This window comes from Gekko japonicus, unplaced genomic scaffold, assembly GCF_001447785.1.
Source record: "Gekko japonicus isolate JY-2015 unplaced genomic scaffold, Gekko_japonicus_V1.1 scaffold34, whole genome shotgun sequence".
NCBI classification, from domain to species: domain Eukaryota; kingdom Metazoa; phylum Chordata; class Lepidosauria; order Squamata; family Gekkonidae; genus Gekko; species Gekko japonicus.
This window is the reverse complement of record NW_015173673.1, coordinates 790,245-810,054: the sequence shown is the minus strand read 5'-3', so window position 1 is coordinate 810,054 and position 19,810 is coordinate 790,245. Positions and strand designations below refer to the sequence as shown.

The 19,810-nt window shown below is 40.8% G+C and overlaps 1 protein-coding gene across 4 annotated transcripts in view; it reads right to left on the bottom strand.

Moving 5' to 3' along the window:
- Positions 1–19,810, bottom strand: part of WNK1 (WNK lysine deficient protein kinase 1) — a 144,660-nt gene that overhangs the window by 37,393 nt on the left and 87,457 nt on the right. For 3 of the 4 annotated variants that reach the window (XM_015422877.1, XM_015422878.1, XM_015422879.1), the window contains exons 8-15: positions 18,016–18,203; positions 9,229–9,306; positions 7,214–7,357; positions 5,872–6,342; positions 4,617–4,892; positions 3,867–3,964; positions 2,189–2,351; positions 1,590–1,706 (exon numbers count right to left, since the gene is read on the bottom strand). In XM_015422877.1, coding sequence (XP_015278363.1) covers positions 1,590–1,706; positions 2,189–2,351; positions 3,867–3,964; positions 4,617–4,892; positions 5,872–6,342; positions 7,214–7,357; positions 9,229–9,306; positions 18,016–18,203 — 1,535 coding nt within the window. The remainder of the gene's footprint in view (positions 1–1,589; positions 1,707–2,188; positions 2,352–3,866; positions 3,965–4,616; positions 4,893–5,871; positions 6,343–7,213; positions 7,358–9,228; positions 9,307–18,015; positions 18,204–19,810) is intronic. The other variant, XM_015422880.1, reaches the window with a different exon arrangement.

The window sequence follows — 19,810 nt, the reverse complement described above, 5'->3', positions numbered from 1 at the left end:
CTGACATTGAGCTTTAAAGCCTTACATTAACTGGGACCAGTACACCTGAAGGAAAAACTATTCCCATAGGAATGTACCCAACCTCTATGATCACCTTTCAGCGCCTTGCTTTGGGTGCCCTGTCATCTCGGTCATGGCACCAAAACTCTGGAATTCCCTCCCTCAAGGAGACTGGTGTTCCATCAAGTTTTATTTGTTTGTTTCATCTGGTGTTCCCCTTACTGACGCTCCTTCCTGTTTATGTTGTTAATCTGTTTATGTGTTTGTTTTAAAAGTAGTTTTTTATATTTTTACCTGTTTATTGCCCTGAGGGCCCTAAATGGGTGGAAAGGCAGCAATCTTTTGAATAAATAAGCCACACACTTTATATGCTTATTCTCTATCCCTTTTGGCAACAATTTATGGCAACCTTGTAGGGTTTTTAAGGTCCCTCCCTCAAGGAGACTGGTGTTCCATCAAGTTTTATTTGTTTGTTTCATCTGGTGTTCCCCTTACTGACGCTCCTTCCTGTTTATGTTGTTAATCTGTTTATGTGTTTGTTTTAAAAGTAGTTTTTTATATTTTTACCTGTTTATTGCCCTGAGGGCCCTAAATGGGTGGAAAGGCAGCAATCTTTTGAATAAATAAGCCACACACTTTATATGCTTATTCTCTATCCCTTTTGGCAACAATTTATGGCAACCTTGTAGGGTTTTTAAGGCAAGAGAAGTTCAGAGGTGGTTTGCCATTGCCTGCCTCTGCATAATGACCCTCGTATTCCTTGGAGGTCTCCCACCCAAATATTGACCAGGCCTGACCATGCTTAGCTTCCGAGATCTGACAAGATCAAGCTAGCCTGGCCTATCCAGGTCAGGATCTGAACAGGGTAGGTAACTATATTCTCAATAACGTTGTTTCCAAATGGAGCCACATTTCCAACTTATAAACCTTGTCTAAGCTCAGTTACAATGCACATAGAATCATAGAGTTGGAAGGGACCTCCAGGGTCATCTCGTCCAACCTGCGGCACAATGCAGGAAATTCACAACCCCCTCACTCTCATTCACAACCCCCTTACCCTCAGGGACCCCCTGCATACATGTATCTGACGAAGGAAGCTTTGAATCTTGAAATCTTATAATCTGTCAAATTTTGTTGGTCTTTGAGGTGCTACTGGACTTGAATCTTCCAACATGGCTACCCACCTCACATTATATTCACAAATAATGTGTATCACCAAATTCAGGAATACTGCATACACACCCACCAGGTGTACTATGCATTCTTTTCTTTGACTAGCCAATTTTCTTATCCGGTTTACAGTCCTTGAGTACAAAGCAGTTTAAAACAGGTTTAAATGGAAAAAATGTGGCAGAAAGGAAGAAGCTGATCCAGATGTTTTATCAGCTTGACTTAAGCAAGTACTGACCAAACTGCAACAACTTTTGACATTTCTAGATTGCAGCATGTTAAGGCGTAATCAGTGTAATCAAACAAACCTACTTGTGTACCTCAAGAAAACCACTGGAGGAAGATATTCAACACAACAGGCCAGTAAATCTTTTACTGTTATTAATGCCAATTAAAAAGTCTCCATCTGAATTGCTCACCATGATATAGGCTATTTCCTCTGGGTTGTCTCCATCCAAGTCAAATTTGAAAGTAACCATTTTTCTATTGTGTGTCTCTAGTTGGCATTCCACAACCCGATCTCCTTTGTTTGAAACCTGGAAAACACAATGCTGATCTTCAATATGAAAAATAAATAGACAAAAGACGGTCTATAGAAGGGCTGGGAGCAGCACAGAGATAGGAAAAAATCCACAGAAAACCGATTAAAGGAAATTCTTCTGGTTTCAAGGCCTTTCAAAATCTGCCCAATGAGATTTCAGACATTTCCCTCATAACTATAAGGTGTTGAAAATGAAGAAAAATTAAGCTGTTGAAAATGAAGAAGATGAGGAAATTCAGGATTCAATCTTCAAAGAACATGTGTGATCTGAGTGCATATTTAACACATATGCACACATACACTTCCTTATTTTTCAAAGAATGGTTTTGATGCTGACAGTGCAAACACAGGTAGTTACTTGGATCTACTTAGGATTAAGGCAGAAAACTGCAGATCAGGAATATTAATTTGACAAAATAAATTTGTGTATTGAAAACATTGTTTTAAAGCACAGAACCCCAAATCAGGTTAACTCACGTTGAGAATTCTCAGTTTTGGACGTGTAGTCTTCTCATGGCGAGAGCGGCTGCGTACCGACTTCCGACAATGCCGCTTTGTAGTCCTCCCTTCATGCCTTCCACCAGAGGTGGGAACACTCTCGTTGCAGTCACTTAAACCTGAAGCAACATCTGAATGCGCACTGAAAAAAAGCCAACACAGGGTACCAAAATCAACCATTTTCATTTTCTAAAATTATGCGTAAGGATTATCTCACATCTTGGACCACTCTCAAAAACTCAAGTGTGTGGCGTAAACAGCATGTAAAAGAGAAACATTTCTACCACAACATGCAATTAAAATTGTGAATACATGCCTACTTCTAAAATGAACTACAAACAATTTTCTGAACATTGCTAAGCATCCGTCTTGTATATTTTATGATTTATGAGGCACCCTTCTGAACGATTAAGGACAGCTCAGCTCTTCCTTGATAAAGTGCTCCAACAGATCATGGCCCGATTACAAGTTATACCATTTCTGTGAGTACTGAAGGCACTTTGCTCTGTGCATCTAAGCCGCCTTGCGTCCCTGTGAGAAAGGTAGACTATAAATAACGTAAATAAATCTAAGCTGCCTTATTGTAATTTGACAAAGGGGTCACTGGTTATGAAATCTTATTAGATGAAGATGATAATCTGATCCCACAGGATAATCTAGCGAAGCAGAATATTAAATTGACTTGGTGGGAGAATATGCAGTTGAAGGCGATATATGATAAAGATAAACGCAAGGGTTTTTATCGAGAAAAAACTGACTTAGATAAGCTATGGTTATCCACAAGTGATAAGCTCATACTTTCTCCTTGATGACTATGTAGGTGATGAAACAGTGAAATGCTCTATGGTTACGTGGATGCAGGATATTGGACGTACTATTGATACTTGGTCCAAGACGTGGAAATCTGTGAAATATTTAAGATCAATCTCATATAAGGAAAATGTGTATAAAATGTTTCACAGGTGGCATTGGTCGCCGGATAAGTTGGCAAAATGCTATCCAAACTTATAAAAAAACTGCTGGAAATGTAAAAATAATGTGAGCACCTTCTACCACAATTGGTGGAGGTGTCATATAACACAGCACTATTGGCAGAAAGTTCGTAAACTTATTTCAGAGATTTTAGAGATAGACATGCCCTTTTCCCCAGAACTTTTTCTATTAAATATGCTACCTGATTATTATAAAGCAGATGAGAAATACGTTATTACATATATAATCACAGCAGCACGTATATTGTTTGCCAAGTATTGGAAACAAGAGGGGATACCCTCTAAGAAAGAACTAATCTATAAAATAATGGCTGTGGTTGAGATGGACAAATTAACTGCAATTTTACAGGGTAGAGATGAATTGTTGTTTAAATTCAGATGGAAAAAATTATATACCTGGTTAGACGAGAATTATCATATTATGTATTAATTATGAAATATGACTCCTAAAGTTTAATATCTTGTTGTACAAGATGTATTTAATTTTTTAATGTATAGTTTTCTGAAAACCTATAAATAAAACTTTAAAAAAAGAGAGCGAGAAAGGGGTCACTGGTTTACATGGAAAGGCAAACTAAACAATCATAAATCAGGAGAAATTACCAGAATAAACTATCACCACCAGCATGAACGTTCACAGTTCAACGTAGTAGTTCACCACTCACCTGTCTACTGAGGAAACCAATGGAGCTGACTGCGAAGGCTGTTGCTGTACTGGTGGCTGAGGCTCCGTGGGTGCAGCCTGAGACACTCCAGATGTACTCTGCAAATATAAAACTCTCCCTTCAAGCATCTTATTAAGGTGCTCTGCCAATCTCACCACACTCCACCCATCTACTAGCTAGAAGCTGCACAGCAATTTATCCAGACCAGTTGTCTAAAAGCACCTAAATCTAGATCGGTTGTTTAAAAGCATCTAAAACAAGTCTGAATTTTTCAACCCAAGGAACAATTCTCATGCAGATCTGAAACAGGCTGCCTGGTGAAAGTCAACCATGTTCTCCCCTAGGTGGTGGCACTACGGCTTGCCATGCAATCAGAAATCTTACTAGCAGAATGTGCAGAGAAGCCAATGCAGAGTGCAAAGACCATTCAAATCTCTCCCAGCAACAGCAGGGCTGTAGGGAACAGGTTTGAGAAGAGGTTTTTAATTGCTATGAACAATAGCATCAATATAAAGACTGATATTACTAGCCAGAAGAGAAGTGCTAGCAAGTGTTTTGCATCTGGGAGGCCCACTCACTTCCCAACAGCATAACCAGTGGCAACAAGGTCTCCACATTGGCATCACATTCTGCTGTAAGAGAAATTAATTTTGTAGATTAGCAGACGATTTTTAACTGGATTTCAAAGATGGGAGTGGACACGTGCCCTTTGTTTTTCAAAATGCAAAGTGCAACACACAGATCATTTACCTCTAGTGCCGATTGCTGCGAGGATGCAGAGGAAACCTGCTGGGCTAAACAGGTGACAGGCTGTGGCACTTGAACCTGTCCTCCTAGACCGCCCAAAGGAACTAAATTCTGTTCCACATAGGGCTGCACTACTGCAGCATGATAGCCTGGCTGAGGCAATGCATCTGTGGGTAAGGGAGGGGATAGTACTGCAGAAGGGAGGCAAACAGAGGCCACAGAAGAGGGAGCAATATTTGAATCTCCTGTATACTGCGCTGGTAGCCGAGGTGGGAAGCCCTATGACAAATGAGGAAGCCAAGTTAGTGAATTTTAGGGTAACTTGGGGAAAACAGTATGAAACAGAGAGGGGGAAAGGGAAAATCCAGGCCAAGCTGAAAAGGAGTTTCCCCCCATGACACTCTCAGATATCTTTTCAGAGCCTCCAGAGCACCTTATTTCAAGAGGAATGGAACCGCGTACCTTAGAGCCATCTTCACGACCCCAAACCACCATGCACTCCAGAACAGTGTACCATGATGCTAAAGGGAGGCTGGGTTTGTGTGACCTGCGTGGAGAATATCCTCAGCCTCCTCTTAGCTATTAAGGATACCTTGAGCTACAAAATCTGAAGAAACTACAAGATGAACAGGTCCCACTCAAATATGCAGCAACAAGGGACGCCTTTGTCAAATTATTCTGGCAGACAAGCGAACAGAATCCTCTATGCTCTGGTTCGCAGAGCACAAGCTGCAGTGACACATGCACACTGTGCACTGTGGTGATAAGCAGTAAAAAAAAATTTGAAGAGCAAGCCCTACTCATCTTATTCAACGATCTGCATTATGTGACAACTGGAAGTTTGCCTTCAGGACAAGAAGAAACTGACAGCTGGCCAACACCCCAAAACCTCACCATTCCTACCTGGAGATCTCACAGCTTGCTCCCATCAGTTCCCTTGATGCCCCACCATACATTCAAGCATGATCTGCTGTCTGCTGATCTGACAGACATTTTGTACTACTCTCTACTGTATGAACTGGCAGCTGCCACCATGCTAGGCAGCAGTAATATAAAACTTCACTGTCAACCCCCCACCCCCCTGCTACCAATCAAACTCACTTTTAAATTGACACTTATTCCTTGTGCCCTAAAAACCCATCTGGCCTATCTGCTCCCCTCCTAAACCAGGACGGCAAACAACTCTGCCCAAGTCTCTTAGCAAAGCCTAAAACTGTTGAGACTGCAGTGAGGGATTTTTACTTGACTGCCACAATACCTGGTACACAGCATCTGTAGCTGGAAGTGGTACTTCAGGTTGTCCAAGAGTTGCTGGCATTCCCACGGACTGGACAGCTGGCTGCAGAAGCTGTGGGAGACCCTGGCTGGACAGCTGAGCCACAGGCTGAAGGAGAGGTGGAATCTGGCTAGGGACAACAGTTGAGCCCACAGGAATAGCAGCTGCCGCTGCAGATGTGGCCAGAGTGAGCAAAGGCTGGTTTATACCAGCTGCCATAGAGATGGGTAGAGACGGGAAGCCAGGCTGGGCCACTGAGACGTGAGGTGCTGTTATGGGCAGCTGAGAGACTGAGAACTGTGGAAGAAGGGGGGCTTGTAGTGGCTGCCCCATAGGGAGATAATGAGAGCCAATGGGCATAACCGGGGCAACTGAAGGCTGAGGAAGTGTAGGAGCTGAAACAGGTAACTGTGGTTCACCTTGGATGATCGGCATTTGTTGGGAAACAGGAAGCTGAGAAGGTAAAGAAAAACAGACTTAGGAAGCAGGGTTGTAAGAAGCATATTTTTAATGTATTAGTAAAAAAATAATATTTTCAGCACAGCCAACTGGCATGAGTAAGAAAAACACTTGGCAGAGTGGCTGGGAGGACCATATCTAATTAGCTTTTCTTTTCTTTTGCTGCACCTTTTTAGACTGGAGGAGGATGTATTGGAACAGATTAACTTAGTAAGAATACTGGTGTGGCATCAGTGTATAGAGAGACTGATTGTCTAACTTTGCATTGTACAGTCATTCCAAATGGGAAAAGCTTGATCGCTCCAGCCACATTTCAGTCTACTCATCTGGGGAGAGCAACCCGTGGCAAGAGTGAATGAAAAGCCACTGTGCCAGCATATAGAGAATAGGATCTGGTTAGTGCCACAGAGCAGAGCAAGTGATACAACTAGGGAGGAGGGGGAGTTTAGATGACTAAGATGAACTCCATAGTTTATTTCAAAGTTCACATTCAGGACACCCCATACACAGGAGTTGACAAAAGGCCTTTAAGCCAAGAGTGAAGACTCTGGAGAGAGAACAGCAGAGGCATCCTGAGGAGCATGCATTCTCAGGTCACTGAGCAACTGACTACAGATTTAGTCAGTTTAAAAAAAAAAACCGTTTTTGGAAACCAACTAAAAGCAACAACCTTTTAGGCAGTGGCCAAGTGTCAGGGCAGGCAAGCCTTCCCATGTCATGTGCTAATTTCCTTCAGGCAAGCAAACTAACCCTCCTGTATTCTTCCAAATACAGCACTAGGGCAGCCAAATAAACGAAGCAAGACTTAACTGTCAAAAGTTCGAGAAGCTTAGACATGAGCTCTCTTCTGGAGGTTGTAGTTTACCTGTGTCCCAGCTGCTACCTGAGGCATAGGCATAATTTGTGCGGTTTGTGTAACCGGCTGGGGTGGTACGGCTCCAGTAGAAACGGGTGGTTGCTGAACTTGGTACTGCCCAGTCTGCTGGGAAGAGGCTGGCTGCTGAGAGCTCTGCATAGAAGAAATAAAGCAGATTATTTTCTTGGGGGGAAGAACAGAGGATGCTTGTTTGGACCCCTCTAGATCCAGTCCTCTGCCACAACAAAACAGGATGATAAGTTTTAAAAGAAGTCTGAATTCCTGCTGGGAGGGGTGGGGTCCAGTACCAGTGTTTTATATTATAGTAATAATATTATAGTAGTATTGTAGTAGTAGCAGCAGTGGTGATGGTGGTGTAGTACTAATACCAACTGTGCTGTTTCCTGAAGTACAACTGAATGCTTACTGCATCTACTGAGATTCCAAAATCTCAGGTTCGAAAATACATTGTTGGGATAGCGTAAGTTTTAAAAGCTAAAGTAAGGGATGAGACTAACCCCCTGCTCTTAGATTTTTGTGTTGTTGTTTTTTAAGTCAGACATTTGGCAATACACAGATGAGGAAATATGATGGACTAAGAATGAAATCATGTTTTAAATTATTAAACACTGCTCAAGTATATAGGGGCTATAACGCTAAGATATATTCATTATTAATAAGCCTGGATACCCCTTACATTTGTTTTAAAAATGGGAGAAGAGCTTGTAGATTAATGTTAGTAAGGGCGAATGGGCGTTGGCTCTGGGAGTGTTAGCCATAGATTGATTTTGACTGGTCTTAAAGAAAAAACATACAAAATACTTTTTCACTGGTATCCAACTCCCTACAGACTAGCACTTGTGTATAATTTGTTGCAGGATAAATCCTGGAAGTGTGGTTATCATTTGCTGACATATTTCATATCTTTTAGACATGCTCTAAGATACAGGTGTTTTGAAGAACAGCAGTCTAGTTTGTTAGTGAAGTGCTAGGTAATAACACACCCTTGAACCTATGATCATACTGCTTAGGGTACTTGAAAGGCTATGCAGATCCCTCAGATATGCGGCTGGTATTAGATTTGTTCACTACCGCCAAGATGGTTAATGCAGCTAACTGGGAAAATTCTGTAAATGAGTCATTTAATAAAATCTAGTGTACTGCTTTACTGACAAGACTGATATATCACCAGAGATTTTGAAGGAATTTTTTTTAAAGGATACATTTAATAAACAGAGGATACTGTTTATTACATTCTGAAATGAGAAAGTAAGCGGCAACATTTACCTATTTGTTTTTTATGATTTGTTGTAGATTATTCTGATTCTTGTCTATGAATTTCTGTTTTATTTGGATACATCTATTTTTTCCTTTCTCTATGCATATGTAATTATAAGCAACAATATATTAAAAACTCTCAAAAGAAAAAAAAAGTAACAACCATCACCTGCATCTTGGAAATAGATAAGCCCCACTCAAGAACAGGAGCAAAGGATATAAAAAAGCAGATAGGTGATTGGATACAGCCTACCCAGCTGAAAGCACTGGTGGGTCCCCCTGCCCCTCTTCCAAACAGAACCTTCTTCCCAACCAGAAAGAGGATTCCTATAGTTGTGGGGCATGTGTAAGCAAAAAGCCACACAAGTTTGGTGTCTGAAGTAAAGGGAGGAGGAGAAATCACAAGAAAAAGGTGATTTTGCAAGTTCCTTCTACTCATTGCAGTGGCAGCTCCCGACCAACATGGTTTTCTGTCTGCAATGCGTTTGTCAGTATCTTTCTGGGAGCCCAAAGAAAGTACTTGGGGAGGAAGAACCCATAAAGTGTAATCCATGCATCTGGGAATAACCTACTGTGCGATGCTATCGACTGTATGTAGCTACTCAGACCCTTTTTCATACGCATGAACCATTCTATCTTATATTGAAAACATAAAAGCCAAACACTAGAATTGCTATAAAAAGCACCAAAACAAAGAGCCTATGTTGGCCTAAAAATTATACAGATTATCAACAGCTTGCTCTTACCTGCTGGCCTTGATGCATGAGTTGGGAAGACGTGCCTACTGATGAACCATTTGAGGCTGGCTGCCCTGGCAGCTGTGTCTAAAGAAGTAGATATACATAGAATCAGATCATTTACTAACTTCTGTATGGAACTTAAGGACCTGAAAGAAGATTCCTTACTGTAAGTTCTCAGTGGATATAGAACAGTTTTGATATAGATATTCCAAACACAGTACAGCATTGTAAAAATACAATGCACTGTTTTGGATGGCTTTCCGAAACCACCAGTATTATGGAGGCTTGTGTGCAAATCTCATTTCTGCAAAAAGCATTTTTGCCATACAAGTGTCATGTTTCTACAGTATGTCAAAGCTCTGCAACGAGCTGTGTGAAAATACATGGGGAGATGAATGTGGATTTGTCGTTTAAGTTTATTGTAAACACTCCTGGCATACAGTAAGATCAGAAAAAGCCAATTTCATTATGTATTTTCTACCAAAATCCAGGCAAATACTAATTTTAGCTCAAGAAATGCTCTACCAGTTTTTAAATCTTCAACAGAAATATCTCAAGGTTGCCAGAAAGACCAGTTTGATACTGAAAGCCAACATACCAAGGCAAAATAGCCTGCAAACTAACAACATCCAATTCTGAATGAGTGAGCAAGGCAAAAAAGCTGTTATGAATGAATATAAAATAATTTAGATTGGAATGGCAATGATCACCTTTCCAGTGTCATTCCCATCAGAATGAAATGCAGACTGCATCCTGAGATACAGCAGCTTCATCTCAGTATAAAATGGAAAATGATAGGAACAAAGAGGAAACTTCAGACCTCGATCTTGTAATACTAAAGTGACAAGGTTGAATAATATTCAACAGCTGCCTGGACAGCTATACAAGTGATAGGAAAGAAAAAATATTAGCAAAGGATTGATTTTCCTTCAGCTGACATGAAAATGTGGAAGTGTAAAGTGTAGAACTACAGTTAAGACATATTATATGAGAAGGAAAAGGAATGTAAGTGGCATACGAGGCATGCAGATTTAGATCTGCTTTCTGAGTAGACTCTTGTTTGCTCTGCTCAAGTTCAAGGCTCATTCCACAGCTAACAGGTAGTAACTGGATAACAGGAACCATTCAAGGAGTTCAAGCTACTATTTCTTCCACTTCTTAAGTGACTTGGTTACTGTATTTTGTCTCGCAACTGCTCTGATCCAATTCATCTGTTTTTAATCTGCTGCTAACGTGTTTTTTAAAAAATATTTTATAAGGGCTATTGCATTTTCACTTGCTACGATGTATTCATTTTAAAGGAAGTTTTACTGCTGCAGTTCTCATTGCTTTGTAATTGACGGTTATTTAACTGATTGTGTATTTATACGCATACACTAGTTTGATGAGCTCGGCTATGAGAGACAAATTGTGTATTTATACACATACACCAGTTTGATGAGCTCGGCTATGAGAGACAACATAAAAATACACAGAACAAAAACTGGATTCCCCCCCTCCCCCCAAACAGACCAGAAAGACTAGGATCTGAAGGAAAAGCAGTGAAGAAAAAGGCACCAACACTCTACTAGTAAACACTCTTTGAGCAGAAGAAAAGGTATCTTGCACATACCACTAGGTTGGACCCTGTTACTGAACTTCCAACAAACAAACAGAATTATGCTTACAGAAAAAATGTTAATCTCATACATAGTAATTAGTATTTCCATTGTGTTTTACAGTGTTTAACCCAGTTGGATACATTCTCTTGGTTATCTGCACACAGTAAGAGAGCCTAGGATTATCTCCATATTGCAGACTGAATGCTGAGCACCAGGAAGTGACTTGCCTATTACATTCCCAGCTGAAATAAGATTTGAGCCAGAAATTTCCTAACATTAAGTCACTCCACTCCACCAGGCTCTCATGTTTAGTGTTACAAATTCTGCATCCAAATTTAGTAATGGAGCAACAACTTTCATATAAAAGATTCCTCAAAAACGTAACCAACATAAGCGCGCTTTGCTTTTTAGTGCACTATCCAATACCCCAAAACAGAGGACAACAATGAACTCCCCTGATCTATCCCCACTAATCCAATCACATTCAGTTGGATAACCACTGTGGGGCACTGCAAACTACAGCGTAACCTACCCAAAGGTATCACTAATTTTTCCAATGAAAACAGAAGCAGATGATCAGCAGCTAGTTCAGAGAAAGTTAAAAGATTAATAAGGGGATCTAAAATAAATGCTTTCACTGTTAAATCTCTCAAAGCTCATTTACAATGTTCTTCAACTCTGGCAATCCAGCATCAAGAAAAACCTAACCTCTATCTGGGCTCATTATTCTTTATTAATTGCCTTATTTATTTATTTATTTAAAACATTTATTAGCCTCCTTTCTCCCTTATGGAACTCCAGGTGGCTTACAATCAGTGTTCCCTCTAAGTTGAGTTAGTGTGAGCTAGCTCACAGTTTTTTAGCCTCTGGCTCACACATTTTTGTCTCAGCTCAGGAAGGATGGCTCCGGAGCAAACTAATTTATGCAGTAGCCAAATGGCTCGCTCACAGCTTGAATGCTAGTAGCTCACAAAGTAGAATTTTTGCTCACAAGACTCCACAGCTTAGAGGAAACATTGCTTATAATATAAATAAACCATTTCTAAAAATACTCTGGTACCTTCTATGCTATACATCCCCTTCTTTTCTGGCCATTCTTCTAATGAGGGGTTTTGCATTTAAGCTACTCACTTTGCTCCTAAAAACAGGTACTTGAAGTACCTTAATTGTAATTATGTATGTGGAAGTGATTTTAATGGGATATTAGAAAGCCCTCAACTGTCTTTGTACCAGTAAAACTAGCCTGTGTACAAAGAGCTGCATTTCAGAGACCTGGATGGGAACACCTGTTGTGAAGTCCCACTGCTGATCCACCCTTTCTTCTCTCAGGAGCACACACACTGCATCAGTTAAGAGGCAATATGGCCCATGGGGTGCCAGTTGCTGACCGCTACCAGTGTGAAACAGAAAAAGCAGCTGTATATTATTATGGGCGATAAAGGCTCTTTCATCTCTAGTGAACAACTCTGAAATTGCTAATCATCTGTATACAGTCTAAAATATCTATCCCACAATAGAAGATGTGTCAATGAGGGATATATTAAGCAGTACTTTGAAGAATCATTCCTGAAGTACTGTTATTTATTCCTGTTAAAGAATGACATTAGTATAGCCAGTCCACATCTTCAGGTTATGAAGTAACCCCTTAATTTCACTCACCTGAGCATCCAAAGTGAGCATCAGATAAGTAAAAAGAAAGTGTTTAAACATCGTTAAAGGAGTACCATTTGTGCCTCTATTGACTAGCCCCCTAGGCAAAAGTTTTGTCAAAATAGCAATACAAACTTAGTTATGTTTAGGGGAACTCCTAATAAGCTAAGATCAGAGTGGTTTCAACAACTAATACATTTCTGGCAACACACGATCTAGTCTCCAAAACTAAAGTAACTTGGGGGTGAGAGGGGAAGATCAAGGAAAGGACAGATGATAGGGAATATAAGGAAACGTGTAATATGATGTCAAGGAAAACTAAAAACCTAAGACATTTTTGGAAGTATTTGTTCCTGTAACCTGAGAATAGAGTGTAGACGGTCCTGAAGAAACCAGTGTCGAGAAAGCCTGTTGAGATGAAGTTCCCTGTGGGAAATGGATGAAGACCTGCGAATCTTGAAATACCTTCTGAGCCAGCTGGGAAGCAGGCAGAGACAAATCTGAAATATATGATGCAGATGCCCCAGTGGGAGGAGGAGACAGAAAGTCACTAGTGTCTGAGGAAGTCAACTGTGAGGAGTCACTGGAGTATCCTGGGCTACCTTCTGGCCAGATCTGTAGAACAGAAGTGCCTCTAGGCACCATGAACTCAGAGCCCAGGAAGTTACATTGCTCTTCTGTTACAGGCTGAAGGCGACCAGGCTGTACAGTCGTTTGAGGAGACTCCTCCTGATTACAATCTGCTGAGCCTCGACGACTTCTATGAACACGCTGTGGTATGACTCCACCTTCTCCTGGAGATGCACTGGATGCTTGAACATGGAACTCAAACACACAGCTTGTTCTGCCATCACCAGTTTGAGTGAGCACAGCAGGTGCGGAATGTGGAACGAATACCGGGTGAAAACTCATCTGTGTGGGATCCGCACTCAGTGGGGCTGACATACTAGACAACGGTGACAGCGGATTCATTCCAGAATCCAGCCTCAAGTTCTGGATTTGTCTTGCCAGAAAAGTCTGCCCTGTTTGATACTCAAATGCAGAACCCTGCAGAGGGCCACCGTGCAAATTTCTCTGTTCAGGTGCCTGCTGCAAGTGTTGCTCAGCCCCACGGGAATTATGGGATACAGTATCATAGTGTTCAGGCAACTGGGGCTGATAGCGCATGCTCATCAAATACACTGCTTCTTGACTCAACGCGCTTTTAGCATCCTCAGAAGGTGCTTGTCCAGGCCTGCAATCGCCAAACACTTGAGCCGCCTCAAATACAGGGTTAGCCTGAATATGTTCTCCTGTGGCTTTGTAAGCTGCAGTGCTCATTGTCACTAGTGCTTCTGGTGTCCAAGCAGTTGGACTACTACCTGGGAGAAGCAAACTTTGACCAGTCTTGAGCAATGGCTGGAAGTGGCACGTTTGGGCTTCAAGGATGGAAGTGCTCTTGCGCCGCTGAGAAAAGGCCACCCTCGAAGGGCAGATGGGTGGTGGTGAGAAGGACACTGGCCGTTCATGAACGGTTGGAAAAAATACCTGGGAATCTGGGAATGTTGGGGTTCCCCCACACGGATGCACCATGGAGTGAGGCTGTATTGACATGAACAAGACAAGTAATTCACATATTATAGAAGCATATTAGTATGTTCAGCTCAACAGGAAGCTTTCTTTAGTAACCTTATAGAATGGCTACGCCTAGTTCATGGTCAACACACAAAATGTTTTGAAGTGTTATAAATATCCATTAAATACATCCACAGCAGATAAAGGTCATATGGCAATATTTGCTTTTGTTAGAAGCTGCTTTTCCATCCATCTCTTCCCCATTAGTATGAAAATTTTTGTTGGGTACTGAACAGAGACTTCATTTAATGAAAGCTTTTCACCATGTACACTATATTTCTGCTATTCAACTCATGAAAATTAGTGGCCTATCAAAGGAATAGATTTGCTTTGAAACTAGGATTTGAGCAAAGAGCTTCATGACATTTCTGAATAAACTATCAGCCTTTCAGCCATTCCATGCTACAGTTAAAAATCCCATTTACCAGAAATGGACACCATCTATTAAAGGTTGCCCACTACAGTATACCACATCAAAATATATTTTCAATCTTCTACTCTATACACAAACTCCATATACAAGCATCAGAGAAATAAAAAATGGATGGCATGTCGACATAAAATATTTAAATGCTCTCAGTCGCTCTTATCCATAATATGATTCCTTGGGTTTACTGTGTCAAAGAGTTAATTTATATTCTGGAAAAGCAGCAGCAAATTCTCATATGACTCTGTTCAAAGGACGAGGACCAGTCTTGTATATACTTTATGAATGAAAAAAGGTGTTTTTCTGTACTACAGAACAGTGATTAAAACATCCTCCTCTGCTCACATAGAATCAAACAAAATGATTCAAATAAATTTTCCATTATCCTCTTTTTGTGGGCATAACACTAAAACTTACAGGAACTTCTCACATGAGTTATAGAATTATGTAGAAAAAACTGCAGCTAACTGCATGGAACCAATGTTTTAACTAAGTTCAGTATCTTGTGTGCAAAACAAAACCTAAATTCAACCCCAAACCTGTAAACCGGGGTGGGGACAGATCAATCTAGGAAGTATTATGAAATCACGAATATCTGGCTAGCTTCAAATTAAGAATATTCTGATAAAGTAGAGAAGTGAAAACAAAGGCTGGTAGGGGAGATCTACAGTACGGAAGAAGACAGTATAGGAAGCATGACAGCCATACAGAATGGCAGGAAACTGGCTTCTGGGGATTTGACTATTTGACTGATTTTAAGAAACTTCTTCCTGCAATGCTGCGTCTCTCTCTCTCTCTCTCTCTCTCTCTCACACACACACACACACACACACACACACACACACACGTATGATTATAAATGGTTACAATCAGCTACATACAATCTGAATAATAACTAGTTACTGACCAGAGACTGAAGTGGAGGACTGATTATCAAAGTATATCTATAACTATGGCTAAATTGCTACATGGTACATTTGAGCCTCTCTCAAAAGATCTGGACGTTATCAGCCAGCTTTTGGAAGATGAAGAATCAGCTTTCTAATAGTACAGAGTAAACACAATCCTTTTTCACTCTTATCTAATTACAAGAATAAAGCCGGGATGTATTTAGTGGTGACTTATCTTCAATGAGCCAGGAGGCATACAGTGACATACAGGGTTGACAGAGAGGGAAGGCAGGCTGGAACGCCGGTGCTTGCGTGGAGAGGCAGTGTGCATGGGCAGGACACTCTCCAGGGCTTTGGAAAGCTTTTCACCAAAGGTTTCCTCAGGAGCAGTCCGAAGGTAGGAGGGAGAGAGAGGTGCAGACGCTGATGGCGGAGTGGAAGGAGCACTGAAAGGGGTGTTGCGGAGAGGGGAGAAAGAAAGAGGGGAAACACCAACTGACATGCTACAGCCACGTCGAGGCTAAGGAAGGAAACAAAAAAAGAAGTGAACACAAATCACATGGACTAATGAGCTGGAACTGAGGGAGACACATTCATGACAAAGGCACAATGTTGACCATAATGTACAGGGAGAGGTATGAACAAATGATGACTGACATCACATACAGGAAAGAGGATATATGCACCTGGGAGGACTGCAGGCTTTTCTTTGACTGGCAGGTTCCACTAGTGCCTTCTCCTACTACATAAAGTGCACAAGCACAGGAAGAGGATATGTGCTCTGAGTACCTGGCTCAATCTGAATATGCCCAAGTTGTTTCCAGTACCAAGAAATTTGACATGTAAGGGGCACTAAGAGTGAAAGAGCCATCAGATGTTCACACTAGCTTAGAACAGGCAATGTAGTGTATGCATAAAAGTGTTCCTTCCAAATTTTAGTGTAACTGTGTTTAAGTATTTTTGAAGAGACAGCATGCCTTTCTTTCTGGAGTGCATTGGCTATCCAAAATCAAGAATTTGTTTCTTTATTCAGCCAAGGATTACAAGATATCAAGAATCATCCACATCAAACTGTGGAACAAGACAAGAATTTAATTACAAAAACTAAGATTAAACTTTCTTCTAGGAGAGGGATACGTTAGAGAAAAGGCTTGCAGCAATCTTCCTACGCCCCGCAGGTTAGTAGTTCATTTTTCTGGTTGAACAAATTAGGGTCCAGATTACTTTTTAAAAAGCGCACACAGACACACAAATGATTTAATAGTTCCTCCAGCAGCCAAGTAATTTCCCCCCACAACTCACTTCTGTATTTTTCCTAGAACCTTGAAATGAGTGCAGTCTCTCCCCCTCCCCCAAGTCTCCTCTTCTCAATGAGACTGCAATCAGAATTAAAACTTCCAGAAGGATATGAACAGATTTCCCCCCCTGTTAAGTGTTCAATTAATTACTGGCCTGCTCTGAAGAACTGTTAGTTTATTCCACCAGCCTTAGCCATGATTATTCAACCTTGAAGCAAGGCATGTGAAGATTGCTTAATGTTTTATTGATCTAAGCCATGTCCTTGAGCTAAAACATAGGAACTAAAATAAAGCAAGCCAATGTTTTGTTTTGTTTCTTAAAGCAAAAAGAAAAACAAAGAAAGTCTGAATGGCCTCATCTGATATGGATTTAAAAGGACACAAAACTTCATAAGTGCATTTGAGCAGAATGGGAAAGTATTCTTATGTGGGACTGATCATAACATACCGCCACAAAAAGTAACCTGCAGATTTTCAAATCAGAAAGAGTGCATCCTCTAGACATGGGACAGTTATTTGAGAATCAGATATATTTTCACCTGTCCACAAGGAACAACTTTCGTAAAACAGAATAGGGGAACAGATTGTGTGTTTCGTTTTGTTTTTTAAGAAGACCCCCAAAGTCAGCTCTGAAAATATACCAGAAAAAGATACTGGATAAAGGGTAACACAAATGAACACATGAAGTGGGAAAGGTATTTGTGCCCATGAGCAATTAAATGCAAGCTATAAATTAGAACACAAAAATGGGATCATTTCGAACTGCAGTGTTTGCATGCAGCATTCTAACATGGTTAAGAAACCTTACCTTAACTAGCTGTAATTAAATTATTATAGAACACACATTTCTAATAGTCGTTTCCTAAAGCCCCATCACGAACTTTCAGTTACAAGCTTCCTCCCACAGAGTTCACTGCACCCTGCAGCTCAACAATGCTGGTAGCTAGACAAAATGCTATATACCTTCTTAGGCAGTGCAATCAACCAGAGGGAGTACTACTGCCACTGACATATATTGCACACCCACGAGATCCATTGGTATTCATAAATTCATACAACAGATGTCCTCCCTCCCAGCAGAAGCACTGTATCGAAGACAAATATTTAACAGCCTCACATATGAAGTTCCCCCAAGCATACTCAGTAATAGCTGTACTTTTTAACTTCATGCCAAGAACTAAAGGCTGCACAAAGCCAGGTATATAATAGATCAGGGCACTACACACCATTATTTAGAAAATTTCTAGGCTGCCTTTCCAGAGAACCTGCTTGAGACAACAGTCTTTGCTCTGCTACTCCAGTTTTACACTTACCCCTGCAGATGTCTGATATCCTCCAGGTTGTTGTGACTGAGGCTGGCCAATAGGAACCGTATACCCTGGGGCTGGAACTGTTGGGATAGACTGTTCATGCTGGGAACCGTAGGAAGCCGTCTGCTGGCTACTCACACATGATTCAGTAAAAAGAGATGATCCCTGACCACTGTCAATAGTCCCATCAGCTGTAAAAAGCCATAAAAGAGTCACATTTTAGATGACATCAGTTGTGTGACCAAGTTCCAAAATGGCTGGGAAAATTAGTCTGGAAGAACAGGCAAAAATGTTATACTCCATGATGCATTTTTATTTTTATTATAAGCCTCTTTGGAAGACTTTTAAAGTGGATACAATGTCCAATAACAATAAAAATATAGGCACTAACTACTTCACAACAATCTCTTGAAATCCCTCCACTACAAAACCCAGATTACATTCACTTGGAAAAACCTCTGGAAGAAACAGAAGCCCTGCCTCTTAATGATTTCAAGCCCATTTATTTCCAAGATCTTGAGACCGCACCAGGACTTTTTCTGAGGTTTTTCTTCCAAAACTATCAGGACCATTGTCTTTAAAAGTGGAGGTTCCAGGGACAACAAACACCATACTTACTCCATGATACACACCATACCAAATATAAACAATCTGGCTAAAACACTGTTTCTTGACATTAAATGGAAAAGTAGCTCCATTTGGAACCTGAGGAATCAAGCAAGGCAAGTGATCGAGACTTCAAAAAAGCTCTCTTTTCAGCAGCAACACCGAACTTAAATCATCCCCAAAGATAAAAAAGCGCCTACCTTCAAGATCATATTTCACTATTTCCATACCACACACTAATGAAAAAGGTCAGCATTTCAATTCTTCGACAAACCCAGATTTATGTCATTTTAGCCAAAGGGGGGAGTTATGACCTTTCTTACTGTTCATCTCATTTATAAATTCTGGCCTGTGTTACTGATTATTTTCATGCCTTCGCTGAGATATTACTTACTGCATCTTTATGACAGACCATCAGTATCTTCCATATTTCCAGGAGCCACTGTGTCAGTAATGCTATCTTTCAAAGATAGCATGTTCCCTTCTCCAGAAAACAATATGGCCTTCATATCTGGGTAAAGCGCCCTCGTGATTAAGGAAGTTCTGAAGTCACTGTTACCCTTCTCCAAATACAGCTTCCCATTTAATATTTCTCCTATGTTTAGAACAGCTATTTCACTTATACACTGCTTATGTGTATTATAGGTAGATGGCTCTCTTGGGACTCAAAACTGGAAAGGCCCCACTCTAACTAAGCCTCATTTGTTTTATGTTTGCTCTAATAATTCCTTGCAGCAATAGCTGACTCTTTTGACAGAATTACATTAGAATCTGGCTACTGGACAAGAAACAGCTTTTGGAAGGCACCAATATTCCTCCGTACACCGATCAGACTGGGATCCATCTCGGACATCCTTAACACAGAGATGCCAAGAAGGTGAGAACTTTTGCTAACAGATTAAAAAGGTGGTAAATCTTCTAATTCTCTCTGGCTCAAGGGAGAGAAAGAAATTTAGCTGGATTAACATTGAACAGGAACACCTTTTTAAAAATAACTTAACCAAAACATACCATTAAATACCACGACTAGATATTTTAATCAAAACATTAAGGGGGGGGCACAGCTCAGTGGTGAATGGCATCTGCTTGGCATGCAGAAGGTCCCAGGTTCAATCCCAGGGATCTCCAATTTAAAGGACCAGGTGATATGAAAGACTTAAAGATGGTCTGATTCAGTATAAGGCAGCTTCAT